At 37.2% G+C, this 19,390-nt stretch overlaps 1 protein-coding gene across 1 annotated transcript in view; it reads right to left on the bottom strand.

Moving 5' to 3' along the window:
* Nucleotides 1–788: 788 nt before the first annotated feature.
* The window catches only part of UBL3 (ubiquitin like 3), a 77,029-nt gene continuing 58,427 nt past the window's right edge, over nt 789–19,390 (bottom strand). The window contains exons 2-5 of the mRNA XM_070409394.1: nt 18,289–18,397; nt 13,190–13,276; nt 4,360–4,437; nt 789–3,772 (exon numbers count right to left, since the gene is read on the bottom strand). Coding sequence (XP_070265495.1) covers nt 3,720–3,772; nt 4,360–4,437; nt 13,190–13,276; nt 18,289–18,397 — 327 coding nt within the window. The 3' untranslated portion in view covers nt 789–3,719. The remainder of the gene's footprint in view (nt 3,773–4,359; nt 4,438–13,189; nt 13,277–18,288; nt 18,398–19,390) is intronic.

Below are 19,390 nucleotides of genomic sequence, written 5' to 3'. Positions count from 1 at the left end.
CCTCCTCAGCAGCGCTAAGGATGCCCAACTGTAGCTTAGGCCTGCTCCCCCCTGGCAAGTGGACATCCCCTGAGGGCTCCTGGGCTGCCAGAGGGATGTCTGACTGCCAGCTTAGGCCCAATCCCCCAGGGAGCAGGCCTAAGCCAGCAGGTGGTTATCCCCCGAGGGGTCCCAGACTGCAAGAGGGCACAGGCCGGGCTGAGGGACCGCCCCCCCCCCCCCCCGAGTGCACAAATTTTTGTGCACTGGGCCTCTAGTATTTAAAACAAATTAAAAAGAGTGAAATTTCTCACTACATTGTAGACATTACCAAAATAAGGCACAAGAAAAGTCTGCAGAAAATAAAAATCAGATACTAAATGTTTGAATGTGGAACTCTACTCTGAAACCAATGGAAGTTTCAGTGTAAGACTTAAATCCCTTCCAGATTCATTAAGAAGTGTGTGTGTGCTTACCCAACCAACTCCTTTGGTGTCACTTAAATTGTAGAGTAACTGACATCACTTTTCCACCTGGGCCAGGGAAAGTGTGCCTGCATAATGGGCAGCAGTCTGCACTTTGTGTCCATCATAATTCTAGATATTATACTCTTCCCTCAAGCCCTCATCTCACCCAAATCACTGTCTGGCTAACAATAGACTATACTATGGAAATGTTAGTGGAAAACTTGAAGACATGCCTGTGAGTTACCATTAAGGATGGCACACCAAATTTTGGTTGATCCCTTCTCAGAAGAATAAAGGCTGGCACACACAATACTGATTTTACTGAAGAATGTAATAAAGTAAATTGAAGGGAAAAAAGAAAAACAGTAGAGAGATAAAGAACAGGAAAATACACCAAAATTATGAATAATTTAAAGGAAGTATCCTATAACAGATGAAGAAATTTTTAATTTCTTTTCACATTAAACATTGTTTACCACAATCAGCTAACAGAAATTACTGTAACAAAGGTCAAGATGACATAAAACTAAGGATAAATGTTTGTTATAAGAAAACCTCATTTAATATGAATGACAATGTGAGATACTATGTTTTTCATGACAGGATAAGATACAACTTATCTTGAAGAGAAAGCAAATAGTTCAGATCAAGGAGACATGCTGAGGCTTAATGGTGAAGGAAAGCTTAGCCTTGTCCAGAACACGTAAAGTCTAGGATAATTTACGTAAAAGAAGTGTGATAGATACCAAGCGCTGGGCAGAGTCACAGGCCCATGATTCAGGCTTTATTTACATTACTGGGTCTATGCAGCTTCCACCTTTTGGTAAGTGAGCTGTTGTTTTGGCAGAGGGACCTTCAGTAGTAGCCGTGGCTATGACCAATCATATTTCAGACATCAGGCAGTCCAAGGAACTATTTTAAAGAGATAACTGAGTATTTTCATGAATATACTATTAAGGCATCTATATTTTTGGTGTTTTCAGTATATAATTTTACTGTTATTTTTTATTTTTTTTCATTTGCACAACAATGATATTAAATATTAAGTGACATAATTCTTTCTCTAATAATAAACAAGTTTATCCATTTTGCAAACTTTAAATTGAGGTCTTATGAGAGGGAAATGTATAACATGGGAGCACACAGAAAAATATATTAAAAACCAGTAGAGAATATTTTTAACCGTCGTAAAAATTCAATCACAATTAGCTGATAGTTTTTAACTATGGAAAAACAGAAAAGTAAATATAATTAAAATAGGTATTAAAAATAATTACCAGTAGTTTGTTTTACAAAAGAAGAAGAGAGCCAGCCATACATGACTAAATTGCCCAATTAAGTAATTACCAGATTCTTCTTTAGTCAACACTAATAGAACTCACATTTGAGCTAGTCAACAAAGCATATAAATATTTAACATCTCTTGAATATAACATTTTAGTGATAACAGAGACTACATAATTCTAACCATTGTTTTGACTGTGCGCAAATTAACCAGATTAAATATCAAAGATACATTGTAAATAACTCCCAAAACTAACAATAGAATAGTAATTAAATTTTTAAAGATTAAGAAATAAAAGTAGAAGACAAATGTAACATGAATGACAGCACTTAAACAATTATTAACCTAATCAAGACCTTTTAGAATGACCACTGAAATGCACGATACTTTTTTATTTAGTTTACAGAAAGAATCTATAAGTACAGGTTGCGGGAAAAAATGTTTAGTGCTATTTACATTCATTTTTAAAACTCTGCTCTATACAAATTTAATTCTATCAGTATGAACAATATTTTCGTAGACCTACTGCATATAAAGCCTTTTCATCAATGCATTAACAATGAATAAAATAATCTGATTATCTTTAAACAAAGCTGACAATCTGAAACCCTTTACACTTAATGTTTGTAAGGACCGCGGACACTTATTTAAATACAGAACATGTCAGCCTGCAACTTCATTTTATAAAGGCTAAAGTTATTAATATGGATTATTGTTCTATATACTACACGCCAATCTATATTTAAGTTCTATAGTTAGGTATTTTATAAGTTTTTTATTAAATATAATCTACACATATTTGTAATTTCATCTAGGAAGAAAATTTCTCCCCAGTGAAAAAATATAAAATCTTTTATGTTTTTACAGGTTTAGATGAAACTAGCTCATGCTTTAGTGCTGTGCAAATTGTTTTTAGCATATTCATTTTTAAATTATTGATTTAAAACAAAATAGTTGATTTTAATACAACTGCAAGCACTAATACCAAATGCAAACTACATAAAGAAAGAAGTCAGTTATTATGGAGAATTTTTTAATTTTAAGAATTCATCTGAACTCTCTAATGAATAAGTCTGACACTGGACACAATTATAGGTGAGGAAAAACTATGAAAAAATTCCATCTACTGATATTCAAATACATAAAATTGAACAGTAAATGAGGTTTTCTAATACTTCTGCCCAATCATGAAAGTCTATGAGTGATTAGAACTTACCCCTCCACATTAAGGCTAGGAAGCACACTCATCCCTTTTGTGCTGTGTGAACTAGCATTCGGTTACTTATGACTGAAGAGTGCATGTGTTACAGGAAAACAAATTGCTCATCAGCTCTCTACTGAGTCCTTCAAACACCAGGCACATTTGTTTCTTCACTTGCTGCGGTGAAGATCGTCACACCCAGTTTAGTGTCCGTGCCAGTGCAGCCACCACGGCTGACTTAGGTAGAATTCACCCAACATTTTAGTTTCTTTTCCATTTTTTCCCCTCTCCAGTTGGCCCAGTAATTAACTACATTAACTGCTGAGTGTTTTCCAGTGTGGAATTGTATACATGAGTATTTCTAGGTACCATAAACTACACTATAAATTCTGCCGATGAAAAAAATAATGTCAAACTTTTTTAGTGCAAACTGTATTTGAAACAGTTGATTTGTTAGTTCTGGTGATAAAATTTTTATGGCAGCAGAAAGGCTTCTGCTATGAAAAGTAACTTGGTTAACTTTTCCGTTGGAGATTGACTGCATTCAAAAACCAGTATTTTAAAACTGCTCAACATAAACAAAAATACTAGGAATAGAAAATCATAGTGAAAAATGTTCTTGGTTCTTTTTACTTTCATGAGAGAAGATGACAGTGTTCATGTGATCATTCAATTCCATGGCTTTACAGGCAGACTTCCTAAGGGTTTCTGAAGCAATGTTGGGTCTCTTCTGTCCCAGCAGCATGAAAGACAAGGATGACATCACATCACACTTAACAGACAGTGTTTACAAGATTACACAACAATTACTCTCTCCAGTCTTCTCACGATTCCTCTGACCTGGAGAAAATGAAGAAAAGCCTTGTTTATAATAATGCTTCAATTGGAGATAGGAGGAAGTGGAAAGGAAGGCACCCAACACAAGAATTATAATAGTGTTTTTTTAATGTTTGCATTTTTTGCTATTAAAAAGCTATAATAAATGCTGTTAATTTTAATCTATTTCCAGAATGTCTGGTTATTTGCTCAACACATTCTATTCATAAACTATGAAAACTTCCTTTCCCTAAGAATTCCTGTTCAAGAAAAACTGAGCCTTTAAAAAAAAAAAAATTATATATATATATATATATATATATATATATATATATATTTTAATTGATTTCAGAGAGGAAGGGAGAGGGATAGAGAGATAGAAACATCAATGATGAGAGAGAACCACTAATCAGCTGCCTCCTGCATGCCCCCCATTGGGGGATTGAGTCCACAACCCAGATATGTGCCCTTGGCTGGAATCGAACCTGGGACCCTTCAGTCTGCAGGCCAATGCTCTAACCACTGAACCAACTGGCTAGGGCAAAACTGAGCCATTTTTGAATGCTTGTCTCTGTGGCTCAAGTGAGACCCTTCTCCAACGCCTGGCTTACCTTGAGAGTTTGGCTCTGGCAATGTCTCTCTGGCCACCAAATGCATCACTGTTGTTTTGCCAAAAGGAAGTTTTAATGCTGTGTGAAAGTAGAAGACAATCTGTTACACATTCATCAACTTATCGAAATCACTAGCCAGAAGTGAAACCATTTAATACATTTTTTGCTTTTTGTATGACTTCCTCAAAAGGTTAAACTGCATCCTGGATAGAGTATCTCTTAAAAAATGAAATTAGGTTAATATTATCAAAAATAATTTTTTACAATTCAGAAGTTCAGATATGGCCATTAGCTTGATACATAAACCACACTGTTTAAAGAAGGCGACAAAAGAAAATGTATAACTGGTTAATATTGGAAATAACCTTTAGAAAAGAGGAGAAAAGGAATAAAAAAAAAATTATTTTGGAGGGCAGTGACTTGGTGATCTGGAAACAATGCACCAGGGACAATGTTATAGGGACAATGCATCAACCACAAGGAACAATCTCACGGACAAGCTAAATTGGCATTCAAGAGCAAGGCTCAGAATTCAGGTGCAAGATGGTGGAGTAGGAAGATCCAAAGCTCACCTCCTCGCCCTGATATCAAAACTACAACGATATAAAGAATAGCTGTCTTTGAGAATGGCCTGAAGACTTACAACAAATTTCCTACAACTACGGATACAAAGAAAAAGCCACATTAAGATGGGTAGGAGGGGCAGAGACTCAGTCTAGTCAGGACCTACCCTACCCTCACTTGCAGTGTGGTGACCCACAAGTGGGAGGGATATCACAATTGTGATGTGCCCCTCTGAAGAGGGAGGGGTCCTAGCCCCAGCCTAGAGGACCTGCACCAGGAAGAGGAGCCCCCCCAAAATATGAAAACCAGTGGAGCTTACACCTAGGAGAGTCAAAGGGCTGTAGGAAATGAGCACAAAGGTAGCAATTTGAAAAGTATCTGGGCCGTATGTGAAGGTAATACACTGACTAATTTGAGGGATAGGGATCTACTGAAACTTTCTCCAGGGGCAAGAGTGCTGGTGGGCACCATTTCCCTCCTTTTAAACTCTCCTTCCACCTAGCTGGTCTGATGCTGGCAGGCATCATTTCTGACACTCTTCTTTAACCTTGCTAAGAATGTTCATTCCACTCTGGTGTTTCCCTGAAGACTCATCTAGCTGCCTACCTTCCAAAGGGACTCCTGCCCTGCTACACCTGGTGAACAGCCTCAGTCAGCACCAGCACAGTGCAGTGTATCTCCAGTAGTCAAAGCTGGGCCTTGAAGCCATTCACACCGAAGAGCTGCCCTGCACATCAGCATGCCCACAACAGTTGTGGCCAGGCCACAGCCAGAGGGCCAGGAACCAGCCTCGTCTGCCAGTGTGTCCTTAGCAGTTGGGGACCAACCACAACCGAAGGCCACACTAGTCCACATCTCTGGAGCATCTGGCTCTGGTGACAAGAAAGGATTCTACTTGCCCTAACCGGTTTGGCTCAATGGATAGAGCATCGGCCTGCGGACTCAAGGGTCCCAGGTTCGATTACGGTCAAGGGCATGTACCTTAGTTGTGGGCACATCCCCAGTAGGGGGTGTGCAGGAGGCAGCTGATCGATGTTTCTCTCTCATCGATGTTTCTAACTCTCTATCCCTCTCCCTTCCTCTCTGTAAAAAGTCAATAAAATATATTAAAAGAAAAAAAAAAAAAAAAGAAAGAAAGGATTCTACCACCGGGCCCCACAGTACACCTTCTCAATAAGGTCACTTTTTCAAGGCCAGGAGATGTAACTCATCTTCCTAATGCATAGAAAAAGACAAAATGAAGAGACAAAAGCATATGTTACAAACAAACAAAAAGGACATTGCCCCCCAAACAGAACTAAACTAAAAGGAAGTAAGCTGTCTACTAGATAAAGAGTTCAAAGTAACAGTCATAAAGACGCTCATCAAACTCTGCCAATAAGTATAGAACTCCAACAAAGAGATAAAAAAGATTTAAAAAAAACTATCAGAACTGAAGACTATAACAACTGAAATGAAAAATACACTAAAGGGAATCAACAGCAGATCAGATAATGCAGAAGAATGTATCAACAATCAGGATAAAGGAAATCACCCAATTGGGAGATTAAAAAAAAAAGGAATTAAAAAGAATAAGGATGGCATAAGGGTCACCTGGGACAACATCAAGCATATTAACATTCACACCATATGAATCTCAGAGGGAGGGGAGAGAAAGGGACAGAAACCTATCTGAAGAAACAATGGCTGAAAACATCCCTAACCTTGTGAAGGAAATGACATTCAAGTCCAGGAAGTATAAAGAGTTTCAAACAAGATGAACCCAGAGACTCACTGAAATGTTAAAAGTTAAAGATAGTCCAGCCAGTATGGCTCGGTGGTTGAGTGTCGACTTACAAACCAGGAGGTCATGGTTTGCTTTCTGGTCAGGGCACATGTCAGGGTTGTGGGCTCAATTCCCAGTATGGGACCTCCAGGAGACAGCTGATCAATGATTCTCAGCACGAATGTTTCTGTCTCTCCCCCCCTCTCATTTACTATCTGAAATCAATAGAAATATATATTTTTTAAATGTTAAAGATAAAGAGACTCTTAAAAGCAGCAAGAGAAAGACAGTTACCTAGAAGGAAGCTCTAAAAAAACTTACAGCTGATTTTTCAACAGAAAATTTGCAGGCCAGAAGGGAGTGGCATGATATATTCAACATGATAAAAGGGAAAAACCTACAACTAAGAATACTCTACCAGGCAAGGTTATCATTTGGAATTGAAGGAGAAATAGTTTCTCAGACAAGCAAAAGCTAAAGGAGTTTATCACCATTAAACTAGCATTATAAGAAATGTCAAAGACAATTCTTTAAGCTTGAAAAGAAAAGACCAAAACTAGAAATAAGAAAATATATAAAAGAAAAGAAAATCTCACTAATAAGGGCAAACGTGTAATAAAGGTAGTGGACCAACCACTTATAAAGCAAGTATGAAAACAAAATGGTAATAAGTACCTATCTACCAATAATTACTTTAAATGTAAATGGACTAAGTGCTCCATTCAAAAGATATAGGGTGGGTGACTGGATAAAAAAAAAAAAAAAGATGCACACATATGCTACCCATAAGAGACTCACTTCAGATCTAGAGATACACACAGACTGAAAGTAGATGGAAAAAAGATATTCCATGCAAACGGAAATGAAAAGAAAGCTAGGGAGCTTTACTTAAAAAAATAAACACTGTAACAAAACACAAGATTATGACATAATAAAGAGATCATCCAACTAGAGAATGTAACACAAAAATCTATGCACCTAACATAGGAGCATCTAAATATATACAGCAAATATTAACAGACATAAAGAGAGAGATTGGCAGTAATACAATAATAGTAGGGGACTGAAACATCCTACTTTCATCAATGGACAGATCATCCAGACAAAATCAATAAGGAAACATTAGACTAGATGGGCTTAATAGGTATATACAGAACTTTCCATTCCCAAACAGTAGAATACACATTGTTTTTATTTTATTTTTTTTTTAAAAAATATATTTTATTGATTTTTTACAGAGAGGAAGAGAGAGAGATAGAGAGCTAGAAACATCGATGAGAGAGAAACATCGATCAGCTGCCTCCTGCACATCTCCTACTGGGGATGTGCCCACAACCCAGGTACATGCCCTTGACCGGAATCGAACCTGGGACCTTTCAGTCTGCAGGCCGACGCTCTATCCACTGAGCCAAACCGGTTTTGGCTAATACACATTCTTTTTAAATGAACATGAACATTCTCCATGATAGATAAAATGTTAGCCCACAAAACATTTCAATAAATTTAAAAAGACTGAAAACATATCAGGCATCTTTTCTGACCACAATGACATGAAACCAAAAATTAATTGTAAGAGGAAAATTGGAAAGAACATATGAGAAGCCTGAACATAATGCTACCAAAAAACCAATGGATCAATGAAGAATTCAAAGAAGAAATTAAAAAAATATCTTGAGACAAATGAAAATGGAAATGTTACAAAATCTATGGCATGCAACAAATGCCATTCTAAGGAGGAAGTTTACATCAATATAGGCCTACCTCAAGAAACAAGAAAAATCTCAAATAATCTAATCTTATACTAAAGGAAGTAGGAAAAAACAAACAAACAAACAAAACAAAGCCCAAAGTTAGTAGAAGGAAGGAAGTAATAAAGACCAGAGTAGAGGTAAATGAAATTGAAGTTAGAGACCTCACTCTCTGTGATTTCAAACTATACTACAAAGCTATAGTAATCTAAACTGTATGGTATTGGCACAAAACAGACATATAGGTCATGGAACAGAATAAAGAGCACAGAAAGAAAACTATGCTTATATAGTCAATTAAATTTACAACAAAGGCGGCAAGAATATACAATGGGGAAAAGTCTTCAATAAATGGTGGTTGGAAAACGGGATAGCTATAAGCAAAAGAATTAAACAGGACCACTTTGTTATACCATATAAAAAAATGAACACAAAATGGATTAAAAACTTGATTTAAGACCTGAAACCATAAAACTCCTAGAAGAAAACACAGGCAGTCAACTCTTTGACATTGGTCTTAGAAATACATTTTTGGATGTGTCTCCTTAGGCAAGGGCAACAAAATGAAAACATAAATAAATAAGATTACATTAAAGAAAAAGCTTTTGTACAGCAAAGGAAACTATGAACAAAACAAAAACGAAACCTACTGAATGGGAGAAAATATTTGTAAATGATATACTTAATAAGGAATTAACATCCAAAATATATAAAAAAACTTATAAAACTCAGCATAAAAAAACAAATAATCCATTTTAAAAATGGGCAGAAAACCTGAAAAGGCATTTTTCCAAAGAAGACACACAGATGGCGAACAAACATGTGAAAAGATGCTCAACATCACTAAATATCAGGGAAATGCAAATAAAAACCACAATGAGATATCATCACACACCTTGTTAGAATGGCTGTCATAAAAAAGACAAGAAACAACAAGTGTTGGCGAGGATGTGGATAAAAGGGGACACTTAGTGTACTGTTGGTGGGACTGTAAATTGATGTAGCCACTATGAAAAACAGTATAGAGGTTCCATAAAACATCAAGTTTCATGGTACATTCCTTTGCTATTCTGTATATAGAATTAGAAGATCAGCGTATCTAACTTCTAGAGTTATTTCCATCGTTGTGACCTTTGAGTTCTGACATCCCAAACTACTTGCTCTTCCCTAATTACAAACTGAAGGCAGGCTTAGGACCATTACTTAGCAAGTATGATCCTCCTGCTTGCTATCTGTCTTTTAAATCTTACTCTGTTGGATGATATTCAACTTGTGGATTAAAAGAGTCCCAATTATCTTCAATCTTAATAGTTCATGTAATCAAGGTGAGTTTCCACCTTATTTAAAATTAGCTAGCCATTATTTGGTCTAGTCTCTTAACTTCTGAAATTCAAATGAAGCATGATGGCCCATAAATACACATGATAATGGAAAAAGGAGGGCCTTTTTGTGGATAATCTCCTAAACCTAACTTAATATTAAAATGCAAATAAGATGTCATATTAAAAATGTCACTAAATGTATTGGGAAAGCCTGACTGAATTTAATATGTACACATGCCCAGCTGTGCATCGCTGTCATACCATCTTGTTGACTCTAGTATGTCAGACCTGAGTAAAAATCACACCTCTGCTATTCACCAACCATGTGAAAGGAGTTGTCTGTTACTGACCTCCCCTCCCTAAGCCTCAATTTCCTCCACTTAAATTGGAAATAATTCTGTCACCTGCCACTTAATAGTTCTATTGACTAAATTAAACAATCTAAGGAAGTGCTTAGTTCACGGCTTGACACAAAGAATGCAATCAGTATGTGTTGCCATAGCCATCATTAATATCAGCCTTTTGAGACAGCAAGGAAAATGGATCTCAGGAAACAGGGCAGAGAATTGAGATGTCAATTTAGAGAAATGTTGGGCAGGCCTGGAAAGCTGCTGAGAAGCTGGCCATTTGAAGCTAAAACTTGGACTGATGAGGCTATAGTTTTCCTTCTCCATTTTAATTTTAACTAGAAAGAATAGGTACTAATACTAATAGCATCAAAGAAGCTGAAGGAAGAGAATACAAGGATCCGAAATGCTTTGTATTTCCTTCACTGCGGATGCTTCTGCTTTCTGCTATGAAACTGCACAATATCCAGAACAGAGGTTTTCAACCTTCACATGAACATCACCCAGGACTTCGATTCAGTAGAAGATGGGAGATGGAAGGGAGAGAGGGCATGCAGAATCTGCCTGTTAAGAGTATCCAAGGAAGTCTCAAGCTCACCAGCTCATCCACATTTTGGGAAACACTGATCTGGAATGGAATGTACTGAACGTCAAACCTGTAGCTGATCTTTATCCCCAATTAGTAAGGCTGTTATCACACCTTTTCTTTAGCAGATTGAAATTCTATGTAACTGAGATTAAGAAAACGGGTTCAGGGCTATGTTTAAGAAACTTGTTAACAAAAATTTACTAGTAAACCTGAAACTTATTAAACCACAAAGTCTCAGCAGTGGCAGAGAATGCCCAGGTCTCCTGGTTTAACATAATGACAAACCCCTACCCATGGCTGTATTCGCCCGCTACTTGAATGTCACTAATAACAAGGGCCTCACTCTTTCTCATGGAGGTCCATTCTTTCTTTAGGCAGCGCCACTGTTCAAATATTCTTCTGGTATTGAATAGAAATCTGTCTGCCTTTGACTTCCAGCTGTTGGTCCAACATCTAAGTCACCGGGCTATAGAGAAAGTCATAAGCGAAGCCTTCCCCACACTTGCCATTAGAATATGGGAAGACAGCTGCTATGACCCTGTGTGCTGTCTTCTTCATTATCCACATTCAAGGACAAAGGAAGACTAAAAAGAAAAGTTGCAATGAAAAAACCAAATAGTTGAATATTACTCAACCTTTATCAAACACCCAAATATACTGATCAACTTGAAAGGACTAGGTTATGCTCCTATGCTATTTGCCTAAATCACTAAAACCAGCGATGGTTTATTTTGTTTTTGAAAACACTGACAGCACCACAGTATGAAAATAGCAATAAGTCAATCTGTTAATTATTCCAAAAAAATTCCCAGAAAATACTGGTAAAAATTTTAATTTTAATAGGAATGAAATCAATAGTTTGATTTTAACACAAATTCCACAATCTTTAATTCCATAGTTGGAACTGTGGGGCATAACAAAAAGATAAAGAATCCAAGTTGGTGGGAAATTGCTCATATAGATCAATACTCAAGGGAAACGGAGTCTCAAGATTCATTTACACTGTCAATAGATTAACTTCACTCAACATTTACCCATCAAGAGTATAAGAGCTTATGTGAGACACAAACACTGAAAAAGAGACTAAAACATGGCCCCATCCTTAATGAATGTCCAATACAGCCAGGGAGCTAATGGTCAATTCTTCCACTAAGAGTTGGTCCATGTAACTACACAAAGAGCTATAAAAAGAACTACAAGCCAATAACTGTATTTGAAATGGCAGATATCTCTTAGTAGGTAGCAGCACCCCTTAGACCAGTTATTACACTGCCAATGAAACGTGGTATTTGTGAAAATTATCCTGAAATGTTCTACCTACTTGATATTATTATACTTATCATTTGCACTTAGCTACTCCAGCACTGATCACACAACATTTTAATATTGGATTTTATCTGTTTCTATATATTACTAGAGCACCTTGAAGGAAGAGATTCTATCTTGTTTACCTTTTACTGGTATATCTTCAACTGGTTAGCACAGTTTTGGCACATAGGACTAAGTATATGCTGAAGGAATGAATGAAAATATTCTACCTTCAAGGAAAAACAAATTAAACATTTCATGTTAGTTTTAGAGAAAAAAGTCAGATTGTAACTTAAATGAAGATATATTAAAGTAGATCAGCGGTCACCAACCTTTTGGACCTCACGGATCACGAGTGGTCTGCGGACCACCGGTTGGTGACTGCTGAAGTAGATCATTCATTGCTTACAAATTTCTAATCATCAGAATACTTCTGAAATACATGTACTAAAAACAAAACAAACCCTGATGATGGTAGAAAATGTACCCATAAGGGGGCACCATTGAGCTACATTTCTCCAATCACATGTAAAGAGAAGTAATTGCTAACAAGTGTTTACTATGTGCCAAACACTGTTCTAAAAGCTTCACACTAAAATTTAACCCTCCCAACCTAGGAGGCAGGTGCTATGGCTATTCCATTTTACTATGCGGAAACTAGGACACAAAGCAGTTAAGTCAGTTGCCAAGGTTACACAGCCAGTGAGCAGTGGAGCCAGGGTGCAACGTGGACTGTCTGGCTCTAAAATCTGCTCTTTCAGCCACTGTATGAGACTGTCTCTCTAATGTTACTCATTATTCTTGCATGAATGGCCATTACAACAGTTAAAGTCAAACTGAAAACATTCCTTCATCATTATATTTGAAAACCAATTATAATTTTTTCCTAGTTTGTCTGGCTTTAACTTAAATATTACATTTAAATTATATTATCCAGAAGTAAATAAGATTATATTTATAAGATAGTTATGGACAGAGTTTATTTCACAAGGTAGTAAACACTATAATGCTAAAATTAAATTTAACAGAATGCAAAATACAAAGAAGTGGACATAAAAACTAGGCAGAATTCACATTAAGTTTGAAGTTAAAATTTTTTAGTAAAATCAGACATTAGCATTAAACAAACAAATGGATAATGCTGCCATGAGACAGACATTAAATCCCATTACAAAGGCAAATATTACCTCCTAATGTGACATTTCCATGTAGAAATCGTCCTTGATAAATAAGTCGTAGAATATTTGGGCTGCTGACCTGCTCTTCTTCCCAGTCTGAAAAGAACCAGTGAACTTGTTAGGTGTATTTCAACACAAAATTAAAATACTACTGCATTGTTCTAAACTTCTGATCAAAACAGGTAGAATACATCAAGGAAGACACTTGGAGCTTCCACTTCACAGTAAAAGCAGGCACTACTCATGCAATCATTGTGGGCTCAGTTTTTTTTTTTTTTAGTATCTTTATTGATTTCAGAGAGGAAGGGAGAGGGAAAGAGAGATAGAAACATCAATGATGAGAGAGAATCATTGATTGGCTGCCTCCTGCATGCCCCCTACTGGGGATCAAGCCTGCAATCCAGGCAGGTGCCCTTGGCCGGAATCAAACCTGGGACCCTTCAGTCCGCAGGCTGATGCTCTATCCACTGAGCCAAACCAAGTAGGGCGTGGTCTCAGTTCTTGCTAGTTCTTCGCCTTAAATAGTCGGAGCTGCGGAAAGACTAGTTTTTGCTTTTTAAGAACACGAACATGTGCCAAAATAGAGTCCTGAAGTTTAAAAATTAAAAACAAACAAACAAAAAACAAGCTGTAAAAAATCTAATCCCAGGTGAAGAGAAACATCATTTAAAAATTAATTTCAATTGCCAGTAATTAACAGAGGATATTTTAATATTCTAATATTTGTACCTGTTAACATATGAGGTTAGAAACAATATGTTTCACATAGATTTTGAAAAGAATTAATATATTGCTATAGAGAATAACAAAAAAATTATATCTCACTAAAACTGGAGAACAAAAATTTTAAAAGAGAATGACAAAAAATTTGTGTTTACTTTTGGACAATGGTGACTTATTACTTTATTGTCTTTTTGAAGCCATTTTATAAATATTACAGAAGACACAACTTTAATTCACTTTACCCAAACTACTTAAGAGAAACTTGAAAAAAAACAAAACACCCCATATATTAGAAGGTATGATGGAAAGTGCATAAAGAAAGCAAAAGACAAACTGGTGGGGGCATGATGAGTAACACAATAGTTCATTCTGAAACACTACTTAAGAAACTTATGAAACACTACTCTGTTAACATGATGGTGTAAGGACACTGGCATGTGATAGGCTATACGGTTAGTAATTTTCTCTAGCTTGTGGATATAATTAAGCTCTGATTTTGATAGAGATTTGAGATTTCCATTATCTTTCTCAACAATTCTAGTATGATGTGTTTGTTTCTTACAGAAGCTCCTATTATCAGATGATAACTCTCAACACACACACTAGTTTAAAATATTCCAAAGAGCCTAGCCGGTATGGTTCAGTGGTTGAGTGTCGACCTATGAACCAGAAGGTCACTGGTTCAACTCCGGGTCAGGGCATATTCCCTGGGTTGCAGGTTCGATCCCCAATAGGGGGCGTGCAGGAGGCAGCTTATCAATGATTCTCTCATCACTGATGTTTCTATCTCTATCTCTCCCTCTTCCTTCCTCTCTGAAATCAATAAAAATATATTTTAAAAACAATCCCGAAGAGGAAGTGATAGCAGAGAATGGGGCTAATTAGAGCACTTTCCTTTTGCCATTTTTGTGTGTGTATGCAAAATAATGAATATGAATTTGATAAAACCAGTGCCTCTCAGTGACTCAGCACAACAAACTGGGTAGTGAAAAAATGAATGCAATTTCTCCCGCCTCCCTCTCCCCTAGACTCCTCCAGTCTTTTCTCCCGTCCCTCTTCCCTCCCCCAGCAAGCCTTCACTCCTGACTCTAGAGTTCCTAGATCCCTCCTCTTATAGAAGAAAGGTCAAATAAGCCTTGAACACTTTTGTATGGATTACTCTGAATCCATCACATCCAAAATTATGGTTTATCAGAATATTTCTGGTCAAGAGGCAAGTGTTTCATAGATACAGAAGACAAATTACAGCAAATGTCCAATTCACAGGAAAGCATTTTTGAGCTGCAGAAACTTGAAGCCACATATTTCATTATCTTTTTGTTTTGTTTTAATATATTTTTGTTGTTGATAGTATTACAGATATCTCCCATTTTCCCTTATTCCCAACTCCTCCCAGACCCTACCCAACCCTCCTATTTCATTATCTTACACAAAGTGTCCTGATTTCTGCATACACCACTGATTTAATAGGCTAACTCCCTTCCCTCAGAGGATCTGAAATTTAGAGAACTACAGAAGAACAATGCTTCAAGGAGCAATTTCAGCTATAGAAACATATACTTAATAAATTATATTTTGAACCTCCGATTCAGTAGGTATGTGTGGCACTATTCCAACTACTAACAATATTCCATTATACTGCGTAGGATTATACCAAGAAAATCCAATTCCTTCCAAAAATATATTGTGCAAAGTATTTTCTTGACTGATTTAACTTTTACTACAGTTTTATTACTAGCAACAATAAATATCTACATTTGTTGACTTTTGGTGCATTTATGTGATACAATGTAGAAATGGATTTTTAACATAAATATTTTATAGAAAATAAAAATTATTTATTTTTATTCCCTGCATTGTCTAAAATTGCTGAGTACAACTGACAAACTGAGGAAAGGCTGGGTTCAAAACTTTTGCCCTGGCTGGTGTGGCTCAGTTGGTTAGGCACTGATCCATGCACGGAAAAGTTGCTGGTTTGATTCCTGGTCAGGGCATATGCCATGGTTGCAGGCTTGATCTTGGGTAGGGGGCATGCGGGAGGCAGCCAATCTAAGTTTAGCTCTCACATAGATGTTTCTCACTCTCTCCCTCCCCCTTCCTCTCCTAAAAATCAATAAAAAATAAAAAATTTTCAAAAACTTTTTGTGTGTACATAGCATAGGATTGATACAATAAATTTCCAATGCTGGTAGATGGTTCATTCATTTGGGAAACTATTTACGGCAAAGACCTGCACTTGGGTTGTACCTTTGTTTACCATTAAGTCTATTCTAAGGAATTAAAACTAATTTTAATATCCAAGTCAAACAATTATGAAGGTAAAAGTATATCTTTTAGCTCAAATTACAATGTTGTCCTCAAAAAATAAATTTTTGAGACTGATTGTTTTGTGTCCTGTGTGATCTTTTCTAGAATATCCATAGATGTCAAAAGCTATCTATCTTTACCCTCCTTTTCCTCCAAAATCACAAAAGTAATGTTGTGTCATACTTAGTAAAACATCACTACTAAACAGGTATTTTAAAAATGCTTTTCATACTGACAGCTATGTGTCCTGCCTGGCTCCTGGCTATGAGGAAATTCCAATATCCCAAGAGCCACAAGTTTAGCTCACTTCATCTTTTCTGAAATTCCTTCTTACCTACAATCTTCAGCTTCAGTAGCTACCTGATTCAGGACTAACACTGACTTGGCCCTTGGTTACCAATGGGAAGAAAGATCTAGTTATTTCAAAGTATTTGTCTCAGTGTTTCTTAAACTCAGATCTATGAATCCACAAAGACATATTCATAGGGTCTGAAAGTCCTCTTCAAGAATTTTTAAATTGTGTTTTCATTTTAATGATAATCTGGAAGAAATATTCTATATGATTCAAATAATCACTTTATAACCAAGTATACAGCCTTGGGATTTTAAAGCCCATGTATGTGTTTAAGTTTATGATTGAACTGATGCCAAATAGGACTTCTTTAATTGTTAAGAGGCTAACAATGAAAGAACAGAGGTTGACTTAATACATAATCAATCAATTGTTGCTGAGTGAAGGCTGAATGGCAATTTGGTACACGGTGTGAATGAAGGTTTTGTGGTGACTGTGTCCTCATTCCCCAAGCAAGAACACATGCACGCCAAGTCAACAGTACCACACTTATGGTGCAAGCCTTAAGTTGGTTTTAGTAAAAATACATCATAGGGTACAATAATGTTTTTAATTTGAATATTATTGGTTTTAGAGTTATGTTTGCATTTTCCTTGTGGATCTGTTTTAGTTTTATGGTATATGAGTTAATAAGGATAAAGAGTTTTAACTGCGTTTCATGTTTCTATCTTTAAAAATAAACATTGTGATAAAAATAATTTAAGCCAGCACTAAGGAATCTATAAGAATTTTCTTCCTTTAAAAAAATTCCATATATTATTTAAGGTTGAGAGACACTGAAGTAATTTAATCATTTGTATATACTGTGTTCTTTGTTGAAACAAGTCTTGTCCTTTAAAAGTCCAAATTGCTTTGACTAGTAAAATTAAGTGAAATCAGCTGAAACAGTCGTATCACTATGGTACATGCCATAAAAGGGTCAAGAGAACATGGGGAAAGTTCAAAGGAAGAACATGAGCTAAAGACTCACATTAGGAAGGCAAGATGGAGTCTTATTACAGAGAAAACCAGAGAAAAGAAGGAATGACACCCCCCAATTTTGGTGCCATGGATACTAGCTTAAATATGCAAAGCACAAATAGACTTTATACCTTCTTGACCTTGTAAGTAGTTCAGAAAACTTATGAAGTGACATAAATTAGAAATTAACTTTGTGTCAAACTCAATTTTAAATAGGCTATGTATAGAATAGACCAAAGAGAATGTATTATAATCTGTTAAGGTAGTTTTTCTTTTCCTTTACTTTGTGTTTCAGCATAAATGGGTTTATTTATATGAAAGTGTATGTTTGCTACATTATGTTTTACTTTTAAAAATAGTTTTCATTTATATCAAGCAGTTCTAAGTCAAAAACAAGGACCTGGCATTGTGGATCCTTTACCATTTTGCAGTGAGGTAGCTGAAGAGCAAAATAGGGAAGGTGGTCCCCTTTACCTTTGATCCTTATACCCTCTATTAGTTTGTTCTTTTATCTCTTATACTAGAGGCCTGATGCACGAAATTCGTGCAGGGGGCTCGGCCCTCGTAGCCCCGGCTACCTCTTGGCCTCAAGGCCTCGCCCCCCGCCCACTGGTCGTTCCGGAAAGTTGTTCTGCTGTCTGGTCTAATTAGAATATTAGCTCTTTATTATATAGGATATTTAAAACTTTTTAAAAATGTTTGTGAAATAAGGTAAGGGCATGAAGAAGTAACATTATTCATTCTCAATAGGAAAAACACCACTCACCCATTGGCCAATTGTCATACACATGCTTGGCAATGTCAGAAGCAGAGTCATTCGGAGAAAACAGGAACTCTTTTGTCTTTCCGCTTACCAAGATGAGGCGCAAATTGATCTGAAAGAAGACAATGATGCTTTTAATATAAACCTTGAAATTTTAAAGTAATAAATGACTCAGTTTTTTATTTCAATCATATTCTAAATTATTACCAATTTCTCATTTGTGTTTAACTTAAGCTCTGCAAAAATTTTTTTAGAGAATGGGAATTTGATATATAATTTTATTTCTAACTAGAGGCCTGGTACACTAATTCCTGCACCAGTGGGGTCCTTTGGCCTGGCCTGTAGGATCGGGCCGAAACCGGCTCTTCGACATCCCCAAGGGGTCCCAGATTGCGAGAGGGCACAGGTCAGGCCGAGGGACCCCACCGGTGCATGATTGGGGCCGGGGAAGGACGCAGGAGGTTGGCCAGCTGGGAAGGGAGCATGGGCGAGCTCCAGGGCGTGTCTGGCCCATGTCACTCAGTCCCGATCAGCTGGACCCCAGCAGCAAGCTAATCTACCAGTCGGAGCGTCTGCCCCCTGGTGGTCAGTGCATGTCATAGCAACTGGACAAGCAATCGACTGTCTGCCCCCTAGTGGTCAGTGCACATCATAGTGAGTAGCTGAGTGGTCTTAGCATATCACTAGCATATTATGCTTTGATTGGTTGAACGGATGACCGGATGACTGGACATTTGGCATAGTAGGCTTTTATTATATAGGATATCCTATACAATAAAAGAGAAACATGTAAATTGACCGTCCCTCTGCTATGCTCACCAGCCAATCAGGAATGAGTATGCAAATTAACCTCATCATCTCTGTGGAGACTGACAGCAGGTAGGAGGCAGCTCCCAGCATGGCCTGCTTGGCTGTCACCGCAGCGACCCAGGAGTAGGCAAACGCCGTCTGCAGGCAGCTCCCAGCATGGCCTGCTTGGCTGTCACTGCAGTGACCCAGGAGCAGGGAAGAGCAGCCTGCATGCAGCTCCCAGCACAGCCTGCTTGGCCGTCGCCACGGCAACCGGGAGCAGGCAAGTGTTGCCCGCAGGCAGAACCCAGCACGG

This window comes from Myotis yumanensis, unplaced genomic scaffold, assembly GCF_028538775.1.
Source record: "Myotis yumanensis isolate MYYU_CA2020_CCGP unplaced genomic scaffold, mMyoYum1.0.hap1 SCAF_3, whole genome shotgun sequence".
NCBI lineage: Eukaryota > Metazoa > Chordata > Mammalia > Chiroptera > Vespertilionidae > Myotis > Myotis yumanensis.
The sequence above is the reverse complement of the archived record's forward strand: the minus strand, read 5'-3'. Positions and strand labels throughout refer to the sequence as shown.